Source organism: Acanthopagrus latus, chromosome 11 (genome assembly GCF_904848185.1).
Source record: "Acanthopagrus latus isolate v.2019 chromosome 11, fAcaLat1.1, whole genome shotgun sequence".
In the NCBI taxonomy this organism is placed as follows: domain Eukaryota; kingdom Metazoa; phylum Chordata; class Actinopteri; order Spariformes; family Sparidae; genus Acanthopagrus; species Acanthopagrus latus.
The window spans coordinates 27,286,260-27,309,503 of NC_051049.1; the positions used below are offsets into that span (position 1 = coordinate 27,286,260).

The following is a 23,244-nucleotide window of genomic DNA, read 5'->3' on the forward strand; positions in this document are numbered from 1 at the left end:
TGGATATTTCAAATTACAGACTACAGTAATTCTCATCTCGGGAATGATTGCCTCGCTTATTTCCTCCCCTAAGTATTAAGAATTCACCGCCAAGCCACCCTGCAAACTCCCAAACTGACTCTAACATTATGAACTTGTTATTTATGACAGTCACAAAGACAAAATGCTGAACATCAACATTATCTGATCAGAGGAGCTACTCTGGAAAATTGAGTTGAAGAGAGTTGAGTTTAATTTAGTGCCTTGTGGATGTGTCCAAGAGTCTATTAACTATTTTTTTATATAGCAGCCTGAAGAGAAGGCCTTAAGTATTTTGTATCAAAAAAAAAAAGTATTTTTTTCTTATTTATTTGACCAAAACAGTTGTGAGACATATCTTAACTCTCATTGCTTTGGCTGATGGTGGCACAGTATGTACACCGCGTGTGTGTGTATGGGGGGGCACCAGGGTGGTGTGTACACCTGCACTCAGATACACACTCATACATATTCCTCTGCTTGACTTCTACCCCTTCCTCAAAATCTGCAGGAATGAGGGTGTTTTGTATAAAGACAGAGGAGGAGACAATATTTATTATAACCTGCTGGAGCCCCAGGGGCTCACCACCTCATATTTCATCCTAATGTATCTTCGCTCACAGCCTCACATTTTTTTTCCTGTCTCACCGTAGCCAGGAAAACTTCGGAGGAGAGAAACAACAATGGCGAAGCAGGTGACTCGGTGTTCACAGTCAGTCTCACCTTGGCCTTATCTGAGGCGCCCGTATCTCAACAGATTAAACTGCCTAAATTAGACCGCGCTCTCGCCGGACGCAGCGAGACGTCCCCGGGGGACCCGCAGAGGAACGATGGGTTTTTGCTGGAGCGGGGAGTGTGGCAACGGGCCTTGCTGGGCAGGCCATTATGTGCCTTACTGTGCTGGTTGGGTGGGCCCAACTGCGCTGCTCTGCACCTACGGTTTCTGCTCCATGATGAGGCCCATAGAGCCCTTCATGACAGAGTTTCTCACAGGAACTTACAAGACTCTCACCAGCGAACAGGTGAGGCACTGAACTGTGTAATGAGATATGTGACTGCTGCACAGATAGAAGCCTGAGGAAAGGACTTTGAATGCAATCCACAATATATTTACTATAATGACTGTAAATATGTGTAAGGAAGTAGTGAAAAATATTAACTGAACTGTTGATAACATAATCAAGGATGTTTTGTTTCAAGAAACAGCCAAAATGACTTGGTAAGGTTTAGGAAAAGATCATGATATTGGGTTACAATAACGAAGGTTAAGTGACAATTAAGTTAATTTATGTATGTGATGTAAATTGAATATGTTAATTAAGTTAAGTAAGCTAGCATGTCAGTTTGACTAAGTCAATGTAGGCTTACGGCAGACACGGAAGGTGGTCTGCTGGGTGAAACACGTTCTTCCGAGCCAACCTCCTCCTCCAACACAGAGTCCGTTGATTTTATTCTACGTCACCTCAGTTCCTCCTCTTCTCCATCATAATCACTGCAGCCTCTACAGTTCACCCCTTAACAACATACATATACAAGTCAAGTGTCCTAGCAGTCTGATCCGGACATACACATGAGCAGGACTAACTGACAAACGAGCATTAGTTTAAAATACCTGAGGTTGTTAGATCACCCATGTAAGTAAAGAAATAAAATGAGTTAACCACTTAATATTTAATATTAGAGAAATGCATCATATTGTAACCAACACATTATTTTCTTTCTGTACTATACCGTGTATTATGTACTGCTGGAGCACCCTGATGGGAGCATAAAGTCCTCTGGTGTCTGCAGAGCTGCCCTGTTTACATGACACATGAGTAAATTCAGTGTTGAAGTGAGGTTTGGCTCAGACTGAAGAGAACATGAGAGGCTCTTCAGTGTCACCCCTCACACCGTGGCATGAAGAAGAAACTAAATGGGGTCCTTCACACCTCTGCAGCAACAATCACTCTGTGATGCACAAGGCAGGATGGGAGCTGCTTTAGTCACACAAATTATGGCAGGTACTCTCAAGGTGGGCTCATTCGATGCTCAGCCATGTATGAGGCAAATTACCTCTTCAACTCCTGCTCCCGAGTGGCTTTTGAGATTTTATTTCGAAGTTACAGATATTTACTAAGTTCCTGAACAAGGTACAAACTATTCCTGTTCCAACCCCTCCAACAAAGTGAAACTGACAGTGAGTTTATCTTGGTGGATTTTAAAGTACATTTGTATTCATTACAGGGACAATGACCACCAACCTGATATATTCCTGTCTTCACTCAAGGAGCCAGAGGTCTTGGGGTGCATTTAGACTGAACACCCACCCGCACATATTTGAATGTGTTACTCACTAGTACGACTGGAGTGTTTGTGCAGTCCATGTTTATTCACCACAAACAGCCAGTGTAGCTGTTAGCTAGCTTGACCCTTGCTCTCCAAACTTACCTGGCTCAAGCTGAAACATCTCAATGTCAGCACAGTGTGCCTTCCCCTGCCCACTTGCATGTTTGCACAAAGTTTTTTTTAGAACAAAACCAAAACAAATATGTGTGTAATATCTACACTTGTTATGTGTTTTACACAGTTGTCCTCATGAAACAGGGAACTATCAAGCGAAAGAAATGATGTGAGCCATTTATTTAGAGACGTTAAATATTGAATGGGGTCAAATTCACCCCAAGGATAACGGGATGGTTAAGATTCACATTTGTTGATCGTTGTAAAAAAAAAAAAAAAGAAAAAAAAAAAACGTTAACTGCTTCTGGCAACTGCAACAGCAACTCTGGTGTCCACTGAAAATGCAGCTGCTGATTGGCTCTGCAGGGGTTGTGGGGGGGTTACTGTATGCTGTTTCGCCCTCATCAAAGTGCTGATCAAGAGAAAGGTTTGACCTCGTGTTTGCACTGAGAAAATTCATGGAGACACCAAACTAATGAGGATTTATCCTCTCGAGACAGATGAATCAATGTCAAACCATTATTTAAAATTGTAGATTAACATTTCAGTCCCGGTTAATTTGGAGACATCTGTGGTTACCGTGGTTACAGCAAGTACAGTCAAATCCTACAGCAAATACTCCCTGAGCAGCTACATTGTCAGAAATGCAGTATAACAGAAGAGCAACTAGGGTTCAGCCAAATTAATTCACTTTGATGAAGAAGTTACTCAATAATGACGGTGAACGCAGTTTTGATGCTGCACGCGGCAGCACACGGTTTTCCAAACACTGTAGGACACGGTGAAGGTTGCTTTAGATGCAGCTTGTCACCTTAACTCTGCATCTCATCTGGTTCCATTACTCTGAATTTTAAATGATCCACTGATGAATGCATGTCGAAGTTTTAACAGAGACTGCAGTTGGCACGGACCACAAGGACAAATACATTCCGTTTCCAAAAGCCTGCTTTGGTAGTTCCTTTATACACTTCTGTTATGTTGAAAGATAAGGAACAGTGAGACTGATATGAATTGTATACAGTGTAAGCGGTTAGCAAACAACCAATACATCCAAGGCTGACACATCCTTATTAGCAGACTTTCACATCATAAGGCAGAGGGGGAGCTGATGTCGTAACATAGCTGCCAAGCGAGCATGTCGAGTCTGTGGGGACATTTTGAACCATTTCTGTGGGGAAGTCTGACCATCTCATTTTTTGGCAGTCAAAACAGGTATAGAAGCCAAACCATTTTTATTTATTTATTTATTTATTTATTTTAACTAACCCTAAGTGGTTATTTGTAGGCGACTGAGTTGATTTTGTGCATGCATTGTTTCCTGTGAAACACTCAAACTAAATCTACTGTAGCAATGGCAGATTCCACCTCCATATTAAAACTAATACATAGAGAGGTACTTATTGAAGGTAAAAAAGATAGAACACTGTAAAACAAAATTATAAAAGAAAGCAATTACTTGACACTGACGACAGTTTTACAAAGTGTTCCCAAGCCCAGATGTCCTTTGTGTTTCACACTCCATCTTTGCTGGTAAACAACTGAGCCTTACGAGGATGCCTTCTTCATACCCAATTATGATAGCATCACCTGTTTCCTGTTTGTGTGTGGGATGTTCAGAATCAATCAATGAAGCTGAAAACTGTTTTCAATTCAGTATAAGTCAAAAAAGGATTAGCAAACTATTACAGCCATGTTTTTTTCTTATGTTTCACGCAGGCTCCCAATGTTTTATGAGTCCAGGCTGCAGACTCAACTACGATTGCAGGGCAAATGTAAGCTTAAACCAGACAGTTATATATGTCAGGGCACTCAAAGCAATCATGCACATTTGGAGCACTAAAAAAAACGCTTCTTTTATCCATATACTTATGACTCTGGAGCTTAAGAGGATTGGTAGGAATTTAAAATACTGTCATTTCAATCAAGGACAAAGTGGAAAACAAAAAAAAAAAACATCTCCATGAAAACTTAAGACTATATTTTGCTTTCAAGCTGCAACTATTGTGTTTATTTGCATAAATCATGTTACATTGTGAGCCTCATTCCTGCTGCTTCCTGAAACAATTTTCCATTATGCGTTGCACTCAGCATTTAGGGATCATTTTAATAAACAGTATGGTCTCTCTCTTTTTTTTTTTTTTTCTTTCCTCCATATCCAGGTGAACAGACAGGTGTATCCTGTGTGGACTTACTCCAGCCTGTTTCTCCTCATCCCAGTCCTCCTGGTGACAGATATCCTCAGGTACAAGCCTGTAATCATCCTCCAGGGGCTCAACTATGTTGCAGCATTTGTGCTGGTTCTGTTTGGCTCAGGGGTCCACTTGACTCAGCTAGCCTTCTTCTGCTACAGCATTGCCATGGCAGCAGATGTGGCCTATTTCTCCTACATTTACAGCATTGTTGAGGCCAGGTATTACCAGAGAGTAACCAGTTATGTCAGAGCCATGCCCTGCTGGCTCAACTGCTTGTGTCTTTGGGTGGGGTGCCCCTGTACTGCTTAGCTTTTCTAACCCTCATCTCTGTCTCTGTCGCCCTGATAACCTCCTTTTTCCTGCCCATGCCAAAGACTAGGTTGTAACGTCCCTGGCAGGCAGGACTTTTCCGTACGGGTGAAATGTGTGACGGCTGCCGAGCATGTTGGGAGAATGTTCTCGCGAAAGGCTCGCGCTGGACTGTGAGGAAAGTTATTCATCTGTGGCTGTGGTCTTCTTCTGCATATGGGCAGCTACAGGGAAATGTGGCTTTTACCAGGTTGCAAGCTACATCCAGCTCCTCTGGCAGCAAATCCAGCCCCATAACCTCACAGAATACAACGGACGGGTAGACACCATCAGTGATTTGTCAGGTAACTAATGCACCACTGATTTTTTTTTTTCGTTATTTCTTTTCTTTCTTTTTTTTTTACTTCAATACAGTCTTAAAAGTTGCATAAAAGTAAATAGGTATAATGCACCCATAAGTCATTCAGATTGAAATAACATTAATAGAAGTATAGATGTGTCAAAAACAGCAGTGTTGTACTTGAATGTTGTACTGTAAGATTATAAGGCGTTTAGAGGAACTTGTTTATAATTCATAGACGCTTAAGAAGGTTAATGGAGCCCTATATGTTTCCTATAATTGTGTACAATAAGATTGTGAAATCTTTACTAAGCTGTGCGTTGCTTTATTAAAATGAATGCACACTACATTGTGAATTTATTAAGCAGTTAACTATCAACATATGACATGATAAGAATGCTTTTTGCAAAACTGGGTCTAAAATCAGAACACTATCTTATCAAGGATATATTCACAGTTATCAAGAACAGCGTGTTTTGCGCAGGCACTGCACAAGCCTACTTCAAATCTGCACATATCTGCAAGCCAGTGTATTACCTAAAATGTCAGTACTCTGAGTACCAGGATCTGAATACTTCTGCCTCCACTCACTGTCCTCTGTATGTAGTTTTTACTTACTAAAAAAAAAAAGTAGGTAAAACTTTGCTACCTCCCATATTTCACACGCTAGACAATTTGATTCTTCAGTGTCACTCCGATCCCATGAGGAATTGTTGGGAACATTTTGAAAAAAACTGATTAATTCAGAACATCACCCGCTGCATATCCAGCTTAGCAGAACTGGTTCAGGCTCTTGTTAAAACAAGTCCAAACATTTTCATTAAAGCTTATGGGGGTTGTATGCACCCTGCTACAAAAAAATAATCGGATAAATAGGCAGAAAGAAAACACAATCCCTTTCTACTATCAGTATTTCGCAACCCCCAAAGCGCGGCAGACAATAGGAGCAGCATTAATTAGACTATTTAATTGCCTGCTCTCATCCCCAGATGGGTATAGCAGCTGCTGCCATCTAGCCAGTGCACTTTTATTGATTATAGTACTGATACATTCCTGTATTCCCCAGAAACCAAAGGCAATTACTCTGTGTAAACCACATCCAGCTGTATGCCTTTCACTTGTAAATGGTTCTGCCCAACACGCAGTCAAGCTGTAGGGCCCATGTCTGATATTTCCCCAAAGATTCCTGCTGTATTTTCTCCGTTCCACACTTAGAAAACATCCCTGAGGAAAAAAACCTGGTTGGAACCGATAGGGAAAATATGCATATGGATTACCAAGATGATAAAACGTAGCAGAAAAACACAACATAATTTAGTATTTTCATATTCGGCATATTAATAACTCTGTATGTCCCAGGGCTTGAAAGCAACCATTTTTTTTAGGAGCTCATTAATATTAAGATAAAAAGAAATGTGTATGCAGAACAGAGTTATGATAAGTTGTATTGTCTTCTAGAGCATGATTTTCAAGGAGTGGGAGTTACAGTGCACTTAAACCAAACTTTTTTTTTTATCTGTGGGCTAAAACAGTAATTGCAAGTCATTTACACTTCAAACGTATTGAAGTAAATGGATAATATATTCAGAGCATAGTTTCTGTCAGGACATTCTCTTCCACAGGTCAGGGATGTCCAAGGTTCTCTATCTAATTTGGCATGAAACTGCACACTGAATATACTTTGGTTTAGACTTAGACCACAAACTGGAGCTTAACATGTGCAAATTCAAACCGCACTGTGCAACACACAGCATACAGTGTGATGCTATGTCATCAGCGTGAACAAACAAACACAACGTGAGCTCACAAATGTTCCCCATCTGCCATCTGCTCATGGTTCAGTGTGACCTGCATGCAGCTCGTGTCTGATCCTTCAAATCAAACCACAATCACAGTGAAACTGATGATGTCATCCGGGGTGATTTGGGCTACAGAGTTGCAGACTGGGAGTACGAAGGCTTATCAAAGATGCATTTGAAATGTTTTATGCTAGGAGACTAAAAGTCCGGATATCTTGGTGTTGCATTGATTTTGACCATTTTTAAAGGCACGTTTGTGGCATCTCTCTGGGGACGGCAGTTTGCCAAACCACAATCATTCTTCAAACCTGTTTTTTTGTAGCCTGAATTTGGCCAAAAAATAGGACAGGAGGCCTTGTTTCTGGTGTGAAAATGCTGCTCTGTATACAGCCACTATCTGCCCCAATCATCTCCCTATGCAGAAGTTCTTGGACTGGAAATACCCAGGGAGAAGTAACCTTTTCTACAGCAGTATAAATGTCATACTTTGAGGACATGGTGTCTATGTTACAAGATCTCTTAAAAGGGTAACTCCACCAATCTACTATTGCATTTGAGAAAAAAAAAAAAAAGAAGTATAAAGTTTTTTGTAGCTCCAGAGGAAGCTACACATTATCTGATAAAATGTTTCCAGTGATGTCATTCAGTGGCTAAGTGGCTTTGTGGGTAACGGAGGCGTCAGATACAGATGGTTTTCTGTGAGACATAAAATGGGTTAAATTATTGAATAACTTCAAGCACCTACCCAATTTAGCTTGAATTCCTGCGGCTTGAACATAATGTACAGCCCAGCTGCATTATTGATCCCTGTCTATGAAGCTATAGAGCCGGCCCCTTCTGACCCTGCTAAGCCTCCAATTGATGCTGCAGTGGAAACTGCTCTAATTATTCAGCCTGCGTTTGACCCCCCTCTGCTAATCGGAGTCAGGGGGATTGATAAAGAACATGTTAAATACACAGACTAGCCTGGGTGTTGGACTATTAGCGTTCATTGACTGCGGATGATCAAAGAATCAAAGGCAATGTATACATTTAAAAGACCAGAGCAGTTCTACTCATCCTCTCTTTATATTCGAGTGGATAAAGAGCTCCTCTGGAGTAGATCCATGTCTCTTGGGGCTCAGAGATTATTAACGCTCGGGTCACTGAACGCAACTCAGTTTTTATTTAGTGTTTATTTCAATCTGCAGCACGACTTAGAAAGAACATATGATGCATGTAGCAACCAAGTTAAATCAGTATGTGAAGCAGAGATGGGGACCTGGAGATGAAAAAGAGGATGAAAAAAAGAGAGCTCAAAATAATCAATGCCCCAAAGACTCACTGACTTGAGTCCCTGACTTCATATCCATCCACAGGGAACGGGGCCTCATAACTCCTTCTGCTGTGGTGACAGGAGCTGTGTGAGGCGTCAGGGCTGCACTGTGCCACCCTGTGGCTGAAATGAGAAACAACAATGACTTATTCACAGAGTTTTTCAATAATATGTTTTCGCTTATCAATGATGGAAATAGCGCTTTAAAAATGACTCCTTGAGAGACTGTGTGTCCGATGGGCTATTCAAAAAGTTGACTTTATATTTGATTTCAGTAAGTATTGAGAAGCTAAAAACATCATAGGTTATATGTTGAATCTTTTTTACCCATAACAGTATTACAGTTTATGATAAAACAGAATTAAAAATGTATCTTTTTTTAGAATAATGACTTAAAACATTCAAGAAAACGCAAGTTGTTCTCATCTGCTGGGACAGGAATCAGAGTTAACCATAATATTGAATATATTGCATTTAAATATTAATGACAGAAAAATCTGTGAACATTTCAGAACCCTTGGACTTTGGACCTCTGGAATGTTTCAGCTGTTCTAATGATGTTCCTGTTGCAGTTTCATTTCCTTACTACATTTTGAAGTATTGTAGAAAATTCAGAATTTTCATCAGAGTTTATTTAGTTCATTTATTTGTCCCACATTGTGCCTAAAGTAAACAATCTGACCAATCCGAAAACATCATCTTATTAAGTGTTTGTGTCTCTGGTCTCTGAGGGCTCTGCCATGTTCTCCCCAGTCACCCTACAGTTCTGCACTGACTCACAGAGTGTTCTCCTTCAGGAGCCGCGGCCACTGTTGCTGTGGGACACATATCTCTGGAGTGGTCCATGTGGGGGGAACTGGTCCTGGGGGGTTTCACACTTCTGATTGCCCCGGTTATATTCCTTATGGGTCAGAGTAACAACATCTGGATCAGCCACACATGCTTCACCCTCTTCAAAACATTGTACTTGCTCCTCACGGCCATCTGCACGTAAGAATTCATAACATGTGAGCTCCCACGTATTGATATGAGGACTGCAGCTGAACAACTCATCAATACTGTGTATCTGTGTGAATGCATGAATCCTCTGGGCAGAATCTAAATGTGTTGTGCCACAAATGTACAATCACTACTCATGACATTCCACCAGCCTCAGCAACATGTTGAGTTTAATGCTAATTAGCAATTTTCAAGACATGCATATATTTTGTTGTACACACCAAAACTTCTGAAAGCTCCACAGCTAACCTAGCTAACAAGATAACATCAGCTACAGTCATAAACAGAATAAAATTAGCAGTTAGCTACTCTGGTGATATGCTGTCCTTGTTTGTTGGGAGTAACAGATCAAAAGATGGCCAATTCCTACATACTACACCTTTAAACTAAGACGGTGACTATGGTTAATATTACCTGCAAAACCAAAAAGCATTACCTTACAGAGTCTGGCTGGGTTTTTAAAATGTACCATACTGTGATTCACCTTTATCTAAGTATCCTTTGTCGTATAACCTTAAATGTGAATAGAAGTAATTAGATTCATCTTATAAATCAACACTTTAATTCTACCCAGCATCTGATGTACAGTATTTATGTTACAGTTTTCAGATTTTGAGCAGGAGGTGCTATGCATTGGTATTCGGGGTGAACAAATTTGTTGCCACAGTCCTCCAGAGTGTCCTCACTGCCACTGTTATCAACACCAAGCCTCTGAAGCTCACCATCACCTCACAGGTAAAAAGTAAATAAATAAATAAATAAACTTGCAGGTCCTGCAGCACACACAATCAAACACAGTCAGTAGATGATTTTAGCCTCTTTGCCTGTGTTACATCAGCCTACTCATAGAGGATCAGAAACATTTTAATACTAGCTTTTACAATAAGTTGGAAATTGAGCAATATTAATGCAAATGAGAGTGATGTAAACCGTGCAGAGAAAATGAAATGAAGACATTGAGTAGCACTGATAAAAAAACAACAACAACAACAACAAAATGCTGTTTGAATGGCATTCGATGAACATACAGAGTGAGACAGACCACAAGAGACAACAGGGAATAATTGGATGGAAAGATTCATTCATTTATGAGTTATCACCCACAGTGCAATGTATCCTCTCATTTCTTTTCAGTTTCTCATCTACGCCTCATACTTTGCCGCCATCTCCCTGCTGTTCACGGTAAGAGGTGTGTGTACTGTGCTCCGCATGAAGAGTCCCTGTGGAGGCAACCAGGCAGAGACAGCCAGCGACAGGCCGGAGGGGTCGCGTCCTTGAGGACTCTCTGAGACACTGAAGAGCATGAGGACATTTATCATTTCTGTCATCGGATCAAATCAGCAGAAAAAAGTAAGGCGACGCTGTAGCCATACATGTTCATCAGAGCATCTGTGGTGGAGTTATTTATCAGTGTGTCATCAGCAGGGTGCTGTGCCTCTCATCGTTAAAGTGCAATCCGGTCAGGCAGCCACTAGAGGGCACTACCTGCACAGTATAAAACAAGTGTATCTCTACTTGGCAACTCTGCGGTGGTTTAATTTGAACACAGAAATGTTTAATTGTCATTCTGTATTCTGTATTAATTATGTCATTAGTATTCTCAGTCAAGTTGCTGAAATGTTGACATTAAATCTGCCATTTCTAAACCATTGAATTTTTTCTATGGTATTTTCATGTCATGACTTATCAAAGTGACATAATCAGTGACCATTATATTACCTGCATTTTTGATCATTTTATCAATAACTTGTATTCAAGGGTTATTGTGGTTATTAAGGTCAAAGTCTCTTATTTGAAACATTTGGTAATAAAAAAAATAAATAATGATGCATATTAAAATCAGGACAACAAAAATACCTTAGGATATCATTCATTATTCATTTTTTTTATATATTTGCATTTACATATTTTTAAAGTGCAAACAAGTTATATATTATTTATTTTATCATTAGTCTTTGTTCTTTTTTACATGCACATTAATTTTCATGCTTAATTTTTCCCTGATCCACAGCAGTAAAAATGTTTGCTTCATGTCAGTCACGGGCAAAGTTCTATGTTTGTCAGGAGTGCGGCTCAGGAGGAAGAGCGAGTCATCATCCAATCAGGAAATCCCCATGCTGCATGCCAAAGTATACTCGAGGGAGATACTGAACCACAAGTGTATGTGAGAATGGATGAATGTGACACTTTCTACTGAGTTCAGTAGATGGAAAAAGAGCAATAAATGCAAGACTTCAGTAAAATAAAAACATTTATCAAGATTATAACGAAGGAATTACTTTTGGGCAGCAAAATTAAAACCTCTGACAGCATGGCTCAGGGACCTCACGGATACACGATGGCTCAACATTGAAAAAAGTCTATGTCAACAGTCTCTACCTGAGCTACCTTTTCTAGATATTACTCTGAAAAACACTGAGATGGGAGAGTGGACCATGTCCACCCTAAAGATCTGGAGAGAAATACAATCCCTGTTAAAATTACCCAGACCAATTTCCTCATTAACAAACATAGGCTCAATTAGGAATTTTATACCTGCCCAATTAGATATAGGATTTAGAAGATGGTCAGAATATGGACTTAAATATATCCATCAATCATTTGAGAAGGGCACTATGAAGTCATTTGGACAATTAAGGAACAATTTCCTCTTCCCCAAAACTGACTTTTTCACGTATCTACAACTGAGACACCTTTTAACAGCACAGACAGATTGGGCCAAAATTGCAAATCCCACAGGATCAGAGCAATTTCTGATGCATTTACAGGAAATGATGAGACAAAAGTCATCTCCAGATTCTACCAGCAATTCTTACTTTTGAACCCAAATAACTCAGTACAAATTAAACAGAGATGGGAGGCTGAGATGCATCAAGAGGTATCAATGGAAAACTGGGACATAATCTGTTCTGAAGCACAGTTGGTAACCGGCTCAAACACATGGAGAGAATTCAAGTGGAAAGTTTTTACTAGATATTTTCGAACACCACACATAGTGGCAAAAATGGGCCCAACACACAATAATAAATGTTGGAGAAGCTGTGGAGCGCACATAGGTATTCATCTACACATATTTTGGGCATGCCCCAAACTGAGGTCATTTTGGGATGAAGTATATAAAGTTCTTGCAGTGGTTTTTCATGCCAACATCCCTAAAGATCCACTGCTGTATTGGGGGTAAAACCACAAGTAATAGAGGGAAGAGCTACAAACTACTTATTGCAAATCCTGCTAACTGCAGCAATTAAATGCATCACAATTAACTGGCTAAAGTCTGAGCAACCTACATACGACTTGTGGACCAAAAGACCCTGGAAATGTATGAGATGGAGAGAATCACATTCCTGCTAAGATTACAAAAGGACAAATTTGACAGAAGATGGAGTCCAATATTGAGCATATTGATGCAATGAGAGTTTAAAATCGCCTGTCCCTCTAACCTTTAGGAGGTAGACATGGGGATGCATGGCATTTTGTGACAAAAATGTAATTATTCGATATACTGGCATTTTGTCTTTAAGTTTCCATATTCTTTTATCTAATTTTACTTCTTCATTTTGTTTTATATTATCCATTTCTTTCTTTCTTTTTTCGCTCACTTGATTTTCTGTTGTTTTTTTTTGGTTTTTTTGTACCTTCTACCTTGTCTCATAAAACAACTAACGCACATGTAACTGATGATATTGTTGTACTGACAATAAAAATTAAAGTAAAAAAAAAAGAAAAAAAAAAGATTACAACAAAGATTTGTAATCATGACACTACATTTCTTGTTTTTAAAAGTCATTTTCTAGTTTCAGTCTTTGAATTCATGATACATTCGTAAACTGATCATGAGTTCAAGAACATTAAAATATAATTTGCTGCATTCAGTGTATTTTTCATATCCACATAAATGTGCTGTTGATGCGCAGTCCGATCCCATTTACTCCGAGCTTTCAAACACTGACATTTATTTCTCAACCGATCCACTTTATTTGAGGATGTATGTCAAGTAAATTGATTGTGTTGCATGGACAGAAAATTACAGTAGTGTTCCCCTCAAATTCAGTGTTCATTCATTTTATTGAAGGTTTCCTTTTTGCAGTGTTGTTTGTGGTCAAAAACACAAATCACGCACAAGCTTTTTTCATTTATGGACACCATGTGCTGGGGAGGATGTGCAGCATTTGTAACAAACAGCCCGCTGTCATTTTAATGTGTTTGTATTCTAGATGACATAGATAGATAGATAGATAGATAGATAGATAGATAGATAGATAGATAGATAGATAGATAGATAGATAGATAGATAGATAGATAGATAGATAGATTTGTGTCTATGATTGCCAGCAGTTTTACCAGCAACCTGTCCTCTTCCACCTCCTCCAGGGTGACAAGCTTAGAGCCAACAACAGATCACTGTCTTCTTAATGAGTTGGTTCAGTCTGGCGTCTGTCGCTTTGATTCCCGCACCCCAGGACGCCACAGAGAGGAAGATGGTGCTTGCAACAACAGACTGATAGAACATCTGGAGCAACCGGTTGCAGACATTAAAGGACCTGAGCCTCCACAGGAAGTAAAGCCGGCTCAGGCCCTTCTTCTTGTAGACTGCCTCCGTGTTCGTAGTCCACTCCAGTTTATTGTCCAGCACCACACCCAGGTATTCGTATGATACAACAACGTCTGTCCCACCAATGCGGACTGGAGAGGGTGGGGCTGGTTTCTCCTGAAGTCGACCGAGGATTTCTGCAGATGGCACGACTCAGTGTGGTATTTAAAGTCTGTGGTGTAGGTGGTGAAGAGGAAGGGGGACCGCACAGTTCTGCTGGAGGGTTGCCGATGGTGCCGATCAGACGGGCTGGACAAAAACTGCAGGTCTGCCCGTCAGAGAGTCATCAGCAGATGTGACGAGGGGAGAACCCACCTGCATGTTCTCCAGTCTGGCCTTCAGCAGCCTGGACTGGATGGTGCTGAAGGCGCTGGGGAAGTCGAAGAACATGACGGGACAGTGGTGTTGGATCTATCCATGGAATAAGGAAATGATTGCTGACCCCAACATGGGGCTGATGTGGGAACTGTAGGCGGTCCTGTGATGGGCACACTTAGGGGCCCGAAGTGTGTTAGAACTAGCCTCTCCATGATCTTCTCGATGTTAGAGGTCAGTGCAATCAGCCTGCAGTCCTTTTATGGGCACTGGAATGAGGCAGGATGTTTTCACTCTCTGAAGGTGGAGGCTCAGGTTGAAGAGGTGCTGGAGAGCTCCACAGACTGGCACAAGCCTTCATCACACGACGGCTGATGTGGCCCGGTCCAGCAGCTTTCCTCTGCTTGAGCCTCTCCAGCTCCCTCCTCACCTGGCTGGCTGAGATGTTTAGTCCAGTCTGAGTGGTGTGGTGTGGTGGGGGGGATACAGGGTCTGTGGTGGGTGACGACAGGGGGATGTTATAATACATACTCAGTAAGTGAGGGCACACATCCCTAAGCAGCATGTTGTTGCCAGGTAACAGAATAAGACCTTTCTGAACAAGGCTCTAAGCTTTAAAACAAACCAGCCGTAGCTACTGATGTTTGTGTGGGTGTCACCACTTTTATCAAACGTGTGGGGCCAACGCATAGTTCCAGGAAATCGAAACAAGATCTACGAAACGTGCTGCAAACATGGTCGTCCTTGGAAAAGCAAAACCTTGTTAAAATCAATTGAAAACCTGATGCTCTAATTCTGCATGTTTATATTAGCCTATTAGCATGTTGTCTCCTCATTCATAAACACTGTAGCGCAATCAGGCTGACAGAAAAAAAAAAAAAAATGGAAATGACCCTCCGCAAGTGGCCAGACAATGCATGTCTAGTCACGTCTGACCTATAATTCATAATTATAACAGTTTGATAATTAGGGTTCCAGGATGGAGAGCAGCGGCAGCTATTAGCTGGAATAAGCTGGCATATTGTATGCGTCGCACATGCTAATTGATCATATCCTGATGATGACATGTCCCTAGGTTTTGTCCAGTGTTGTCATTAACTCCTTTATCAGGTGTGTGGTGAAGCGGATGCTTCTTTGCCCTCCAAACGCAGGATGTCTGATTAAAAATACCTCATTTTAATTACCCCCAACATTATAAGGTTTACTTGAGTTTGAAAAAAGCGATTTGGTTCATTACATGTATTCAGCGAATAATTCAGTCAACCATAACGAATACAGTGTGTGCAACTTGTTAAAAGAAGTACAAAAATGAACACCACTGTGTTAAAGTTGTATGTGTATGTGTTTATTGTTGTAGCAGCAATGATATGTACTGTATAACCACGCATTTTGTTGGAATGTAATCTTTTCGACATACTGTTAAGTGCTGACATGTTAAACTGAGACGTAAACATGGTAAATATTATCAGTGTGTAAACATTTTCAGCGTGTTGAGCATGACTGTCAACTCCATTGAAGAGTTTAAGGTGACAAGTTTGCTTGTTTAAAGTTTGAATTGTCTAAAGGGTCACATCACACAGTTCATTCAAACAGATATTCTCACTAGGCATCAACACTATGGACAGGCCCTCCTCTTCTGAAAAAACAGCCATATAGGTTGACTGTGAACTTTACATTTATGGTAGCAATAATTACAACAGCAGAGGAGGAAGTCAGCGACAAAGCCAACATAGGGAAAAGGTCACAGAGACGAACAAGAGACCACTGTTGGTGTACTGTGTGTAACCAAAGGTCATCAGTGAGTTATTTGAACTATCCACATATAACATCTATAGTCTATACTTATGGTATAAATATTTATGTGTTACAATGTGGTATCATTTCTAATCTACAAGATTCAAGATTGTCATTCAACAGTATAAGTCCTACAATGTCACGGCAGTATTGCAATGAAGTCTGCAGGCCCTTGTGGACTGGATGAAATGTGACTTTGGAGAGCCCTTAAGACTTCCCAAGATCGCTTCCATTTGGATGCAGAATAAGTCTCCCTTCGACAAACAGATCCTGGTATTGATGTGAAGTCAAGGTAGCTGCAATTTTCTAAAACTGACCTGCTGTCAGACAAGAGCTAGGACTGGAGGGGTTGACAGGGAAACAATTATTGCTTCCCCCGAGGAACATTTCAAGGAAAAGAAATGCGTGTTCACCAAGCCACATAAACAAATAGTGTGTGATTCATAGATTGAAACGGTGTGTACAGTGTTGTCAGATAAAACAAGGAAACAGGGTTCATTCCATCATCAGCGTAGTGTCACACTATCAGCTTTTCAGCAAATAACCAGCAGCTGCACACGGTTTGCTTAGGTCATACAGTCATCATCCCGCTCCTCTGAGAGAAATGAAAATGACTGCAGTTGCAATGCAGTGGACTTGGGATGGATTTATTGATGTACTAAAGATAGATGCAATTAATGCCCTTCATATGTTAATACTTTGGCTGACGTATGAGCTTTCACACCCTTGTGTATCTGAACATCGTCATGGGCATACACAGGAAATGGACTTGCGTTTCTATAATGCTTTCCCAGTCTACAGACTGCTCAACACCCATTCAGGCACTGATGGCTGAGTGAAGGTGAAGGAGGGAAGGTGCCAAATGCTCATCAGGACCAATTTGGGGTTCAGCATCTTGCCCAGGGGCTCAAGGGAGTGGGGGATCCAAAATGTCGACATTCCAATTACTAAACGACCCGTTCTACCTCCTGAGCTACAGCCGCAGGGTTAGCAGAGTGATGATGGTTTTATATCAGGTCTGCTATTAATACAAACATAAAGAGTTAAGGCCATGTTTCTTTTTTACAGGACAAATGTATACTAAGTAAAGAGATCATCAAATAGTTAAATAATCAATACATGAACATTAACCTTCATTATACATTTCAGGATAAACTTTTAGTAAAACAAAATTTGTGTGTTTTTTTAGGAAAATGACTATATATTGAAAAAAGTTCAAATTTTGTATGTTTGCAACGGTTGTTGCAATAGGTCATGGTGCACATAAGCCATAATAAGAAATTTAGATAAATATATATAATTTATAATTATAGCATTTTTTGTATTGTATTTGTATTTGTAAAGCTGCATTCTATCAATCATTGACTTTTGAAAATTAAAAATAAGTAGCCTACTGATAGATATGCTTACTTTGCTAATCACTTGCTAATGTAAATGTTGCAAATGCTATCTCGCTAACATAAGGGCAGTACAGTATGCTGGGTGCATACTGTAAAAAACTGCCATTCACAGGTTATTTTTTCAACAGACTGGCAACTCACCAAGAGTGTCAGGTGCTGACGAAACACAGCTACCACGTGCAACAGTGATACACCATCGGCTGACAAACCTTGGCAGACGCTGAAACCAACCAGAACTTTTACAGAGATAAACAATCATTTAGGACCCAGCACACATTGTAAAAACAATGTTCATAAAAATGTTATCAATATGACCTTTAAGTAGGATGAAGTTGGCTACATCTTAACACTACATCAAAGGTATCCAACATGGCCTCTTCTTTCACCCTGGTTCATCTTAGGTTCCAGTTGATCAGTGAAGATGTAGCTCTGTCTCTTATCGTCTAACACCGTTTTCACCTTTTCTTTCTAGAAGAATCAGTTTGTGAGTCGAATTTGCCGTTCTTCCTCCCACACAAAACTGGTCTACAGCCAGCCTTTTTTTAACTACAGCTGCAGAGCTCAGATTTGCCACCGCTGCTTCATAGAACTGATGGACTTAAATGATAATGCTGCTCGGTTCACAACTGAAGCAATGCAGGTTTATCCATTTTTTTTTAATTAATTAATTAATTTTTTTTTTCCCGATGTTGTCCAGGAAAGGGTCAGCCAACTTCCTTTTCTGTCTATTCACATAGAAATGTACGGTGAGTAATGACAGTCAGGGCATTCCCCCTCACAGAGCTATTATCCACCACTACAGTAACTCTGCAGGCGTGGTCATGTTTATTTATGAATTTACTGGTGAAGCTTATCGTATGTCACTCCCACTGAGCACCCTGCAAGGAGAACATATTACATCAGCCACTAGCTTTTCATCGGGTACAACATAACTTCATGATTTTTAAAATGTGTATTTTTATTTATTTATTTATTTATTCATTCATTCATTATTTTCCTGTTCACAATCTGAGAAGAAAGATTATTTTTCTGGGCAGAATTTGGCTAAACTATCTTCACTGACATAACAACGCTGGACATGTTGGTACAAACATCTGGGACCAGATGATTCATTGACTGACAGTCTGCTGGTGCTCGGAGGAAAGCCCTCCGGTCGTCTCCCCCCTTGAACAGTCATCAAACACCATGTATGTGCATTCACATGCATTACTCAATTGCTGCAGTCGCCCTCTTCTCACCACATATATCACAACATGACATTGCGCCTATACAAGAGAACGCCTTCAATCTGGGTAGCTAGAATTCCTCGAACCTCCCACAAGGTCAGACAGATTGGAGAGGTTACCTACCAATATAAGACCGACACGTGGGTTAACATAAATGTTTCAACTGAGTGTGTTTCTGCTAAACATATGCTCCACCTCGCTGTGCTACCTAATCACATATTGGTGGGATTTGCAACATCAAGCTATAAGCACCCCTTCACTCTCACCTTCAAAAGTCATCTCCAGCCATACTGTGCGGAGGAGGTCATGGGTGGTGCTTGTCCCATCTGTTTCATCAAGTCCTGTGTCTTGCCTACCCCAACCATACATCCCATCCCATCCCTAATTTTGGAGTGCATGAATTACTCCCACATTTGCCACTAGGGCTACATATCACATTTTTGGGGATTTAAATGAAGATCTTTTTTTCTTTTCTTTTGCAATGATCCCTCAAATGCTGGTAGCAAACACAATATTTTAGTTTAAGAATAAGCTTGGCAGTGCCCTAAAATGGTAAACTTCACTGGAAACAAAACAATGCTAAATTACCCCAAACTTTTGATTCAAATTACCGCTGCATCTTTATCTGCATTATCATCCTGGAGAATAAGTTTTTAGATGTATTGAACATACACAGCAATACCGCTATGTCTCAGGAACTATCTGTGATGCCAACAGTGCATCAGTCGAGCTCTCTACTGCACCAGCCAGAACATTTTGTAAAGTTCATGACTTTCTGTAACAGACAGAAAATGGTTCATAGGTAAAACGTACAAGTTATGAGCTCGCTAGCTAGCAAATTATCTAACATGTAAGAGTCCTTGTGTAGCTGTAACTAGCTACTGAGTAAACCTACTGGCAAACAGCAACAGTACAGTTGGTTCATGTACTATTTTACTGACTGAAAATAGTTTACCTCTCTACAGCCGGATAATTCTTGTTTTTCCGATAAATACAATAACGTCCCAAAATAAGTAATAATTATAATTTAAGTTAAAATTCAACCTTTTGAACCTTCTAAAGTGAGCGATCAAACTGTTCTAAATAATGTGGTACTTGAGATGGATTAATGTGAAGGCCATCTGTGCCAAAAACAATGGTCGTAAAAGGGAGAAAAGATCAACATAGAGGCCATTAAATCAAACCAGATAGACTGAGATAATCATGACAGACACAACAACAGTGACTAACAGGACTATATTTAGACATGGGACAATCATTTTGGACTGTACATGTGCACCAGGGGTATTATTACATCCCTGAACATATTTAATGTCTGCAAGCCTCTTCCTTGTGTAAGCCTTAATGGCTCTCCTCATTGTGTCGTAATAAATTAGATGAAGGTCATAAATAACAAAGGGGAAACGCTGGGAAGGATACGCAGGGGCTTTGACACCTGAATGAGCATCCAATAAATCTACCAGACAGTTCCCCTCAGTGACAGCGGAAACTGCTCAAAAAAAAAAAGTTAGACATGCTAGCTAGTTTACTAGCTAGTATTCCATCTTCATAGAATAGCTATAACTCTGTACAGAGTTAAAAACTGTGCAAAAACTGTGGATTGTCTCTTCTAAAGTTTCTCAGATGATACAGTACATTTTGGTGGTGTGTCTGAGGGGAACAAACAGGAATATAAGTGGGTCATCAACACATTTGTTAAGTGGTATGAATGCAATCGCCTGTATAAACACCAGTACAACAAAGGAAATAGTGATCAACTTCCAGAGGAAGACACCACAGATCACACCAGTGAACACTGAGGGTTTGGACATAGAAACGGTGAGAACACACATATACCTGGGTGTTCACCTTAACAATAAACTGGACTATACTGATAACACAGATGCCCTGTACAAGGAGAGCCAAGTTGCCTTCAGCTGCTGAGGAGACTGAAGTCCTTTGGGGTACTTTAAACATTTTATGGCACCATGGTGGTATCAGCGTTCCTTTATGCAGTGGTCTGCTGCGGAGCTAGCAGCACGTACAGGGACGGGAAGAGACTAAACAAACTGGTTGGGAGGGCCAGCTCTGTCCTGGACTGTCCACTGGGTTCCATAGAAGTGGTGGGTGAGAGGTGGATGTTAGCCAGGCAGACAATAATCATGGACAACACCTCTGACCTCCTGCACCACACTGTGGAAGCCTTGAGCAGCTCTGTCAGCAGCAGACCCACTGTGTAAGAAGGAGCGCTACTGCAGATCACTCACCTCCACAGCCATCAGACTGTGACTGACTCAAGCACCACCTGAACAATTGCTGAGATTTCAGTCACTCATGCTGGACTTGTTGCTGTTGACTAAAATTTTTCAATGAAGCCTGATTTTATAACTCATGTGAAACCAATAAATAGTCCGTATCAGCTAGCTGAGCGATATAGACAGACAAAATGTATAATTTTGTAGGGTAACCAGATGTCCCTGTTTTCCAGGGACAGTCTTGTTTTTGGTGGCCTATTTCCAGTTGGAGCTGCCATAAATGTCCCCTGGTTCAACTTTTTGTTTAAAACAGGCCGCAGTTTTCAAGCATTACAAACCCCATGAAATGACTTGTTTTACTATGAAAATGTATAGAGGAACACTTTGCTCAGCAGAAGTCTCAGGTGTGCATGCTTTATCCACAACACAAAAGATCCCATTATTTTTTCATACCCTGGATGTCAAAAGTTTCTGGGCTTCATGCGCATAGCTTTCATAGCTTTCATAGGTATGAACGGGGCACCATCTCCAATGCTGTGTCCAGATTGTAATTGTTTGATCCATGGAAAAAAACAGCTGTGGCATACAGGACCTAGCAAGTGTCAAGTGAATCCACAACATAACCATAAATGTAATTACAAGCCAGGAAGAGTGGAACAGATGACTGGATATGAAGGAAAGGCAAAGATATGATTACAGAGCCTGCCAATTCAATATTCCAAACACTGTTGTAAGATAGAAAATACAAAAATAAAGCAATTGGCAAAACAATAGGAGTCCATTAACCAAAGTATTTTATTCATTTCAGTGTGGTATTTCTGACTGAAGACTGGAGAGAAAGGGAAAAAATGAGAAGGACAAAGAATGTTCAGATCGGACAATTCTGTCATCTATAGTGTTTCTGTCATGGAGCCTAGTTATTTCCACTGTCACAGCGCGCCTGACAGTGTTGTCTCTCATAGTGCATCTGTTAGTGTCTGATAGTTCTGTCTCTCTGTCACAACTTGTAGGTTTGCCACCTTCCAGGCTTAAAAAACAAGGACACCCTCTTCAGCGGGGGCGCTGCACCGCAGGGGCCCGACCACTACTGGCCCAAGGGTAGGCTGCCAGTAGTGGTAAATCATAATGTACACCTGCGTTAAAAGTAGGATGACAGATTTTTAATGAAATAGATCAAAATCAGTTTTATTTATATAGCCCCAAATCAGATTCTTCAGTGGATGTTTTAATTCATTCTTTCCTCCTTTCTGTCATTGTTGTTTTTCTGATCAAATCGTGAATGATACCATCAATATTACATTGAACTATTTTCTGGTTGTATTCATGTCTATTGACGATAAATATGTGATATATCACCCAGGCCATGATGTGAACACAGGGTTGGCTGAAAGAGTTGTCACCTGCCTGTCTTCTGCACTGAACAGCAGTCACAAAGTCATGACAGTAAAATCACACGGAAATGGTAATAATCTACATACATCTAAGAAAAATGTATGAAGTAAAACACTATTCATTTCAACATTTGATACTGTTAATGCATTAGTACTGGAGGAAGCGATATTCCAGATTGATAAAGCATTACTTAATAACAAATTATATTTGCATTTTCAGCACATTTATATTGATTCCTATCTAATTTAATCAGTGTTTATGCATCACATAACCATTATTGGGGCCAGTCCATGTGACGGCAGCCCACCTCAGGGGCTGAGATTCTAACCAGGAAATCAGTCCCATGAGTGTGATGTGATTCATTGATTTGCTAGCTAAAACATCCAGAAATCAAATATAATCTGAATATTATGCGATGTCCTGTCATAGCAGTGATGAAGAAGCTTACTGAATCAGCCTCAAGAGATGCTTGGGATATGAATGTCTGTCCTGACACTAAGGGAAAGCCAAGCATTTCAGTCTTCCCACTCCCGTCTGTATTTCTGCATCCGTTTTTCCTTTGAGTGGTGCACGGTGTCGGGGGCAGCCCGATGTGATGTAACATCCTTGGGGCAGCTGCAGATATGTCCCCGCTGGCTTCCTGTGAAAATAACCATCGCCGTATCTCTCTCACCCTATCGCGGACAATCTCTCTGATTCCTCTTGCCTAAAACTAATCAACCAAACCAACAATAGCTATGAGCAGGCAGTGGAACAAAATAAGTGACAACTATCAATTTATACCATAAGTCTCTTGAGTCTCATTTAGTTAGAGATTGGCCTATTCTAAATAATGTGATACACAAAATGCATTTAAATAAAGTCCATCTGTGCAGAGA

At 40.5% G+C, this 23,244-nt stretch overlaps 1 protein-coding gene and 1 pseudogene across 1 annotated transcript; both read left to right on the plus strand.

The window, feature by feature from the left end:
- The first annotated feature begins 848 nt into the window (after positions 1–848).
- On the plus strand, positions 849–5,290 carry LOC119028728 (annotated as a pseudogene).
- Positions 5,291–9,199: 3,909 nt separating this feature from the next.
- Positions 9,200–14,097, plus strand: LOC119028787 (thiamine transporter 1-like). The gene is made up of 4 exons (XM_037115056.1): positions 9,200–9,405; positions 10,017–10,149; positions 10,549–10,764; positions 13,786–14,097. The coding sequence occupies exons 1-3, from the start codon at positions 9,260–9,262 to the stop codon at positions 10,690–10,692; spliced, it is 423 nt and encodes a 140-aa protein (XP_036970951.1). The 5' UTR covers positions 9,200–9,259; the 3' UTR covers positions 10,693–10,764; positions 13,786–14,097.
- The last annotated feature ends 9,147 nt before the right edge of the window (positions 14,098–23,244 follow it).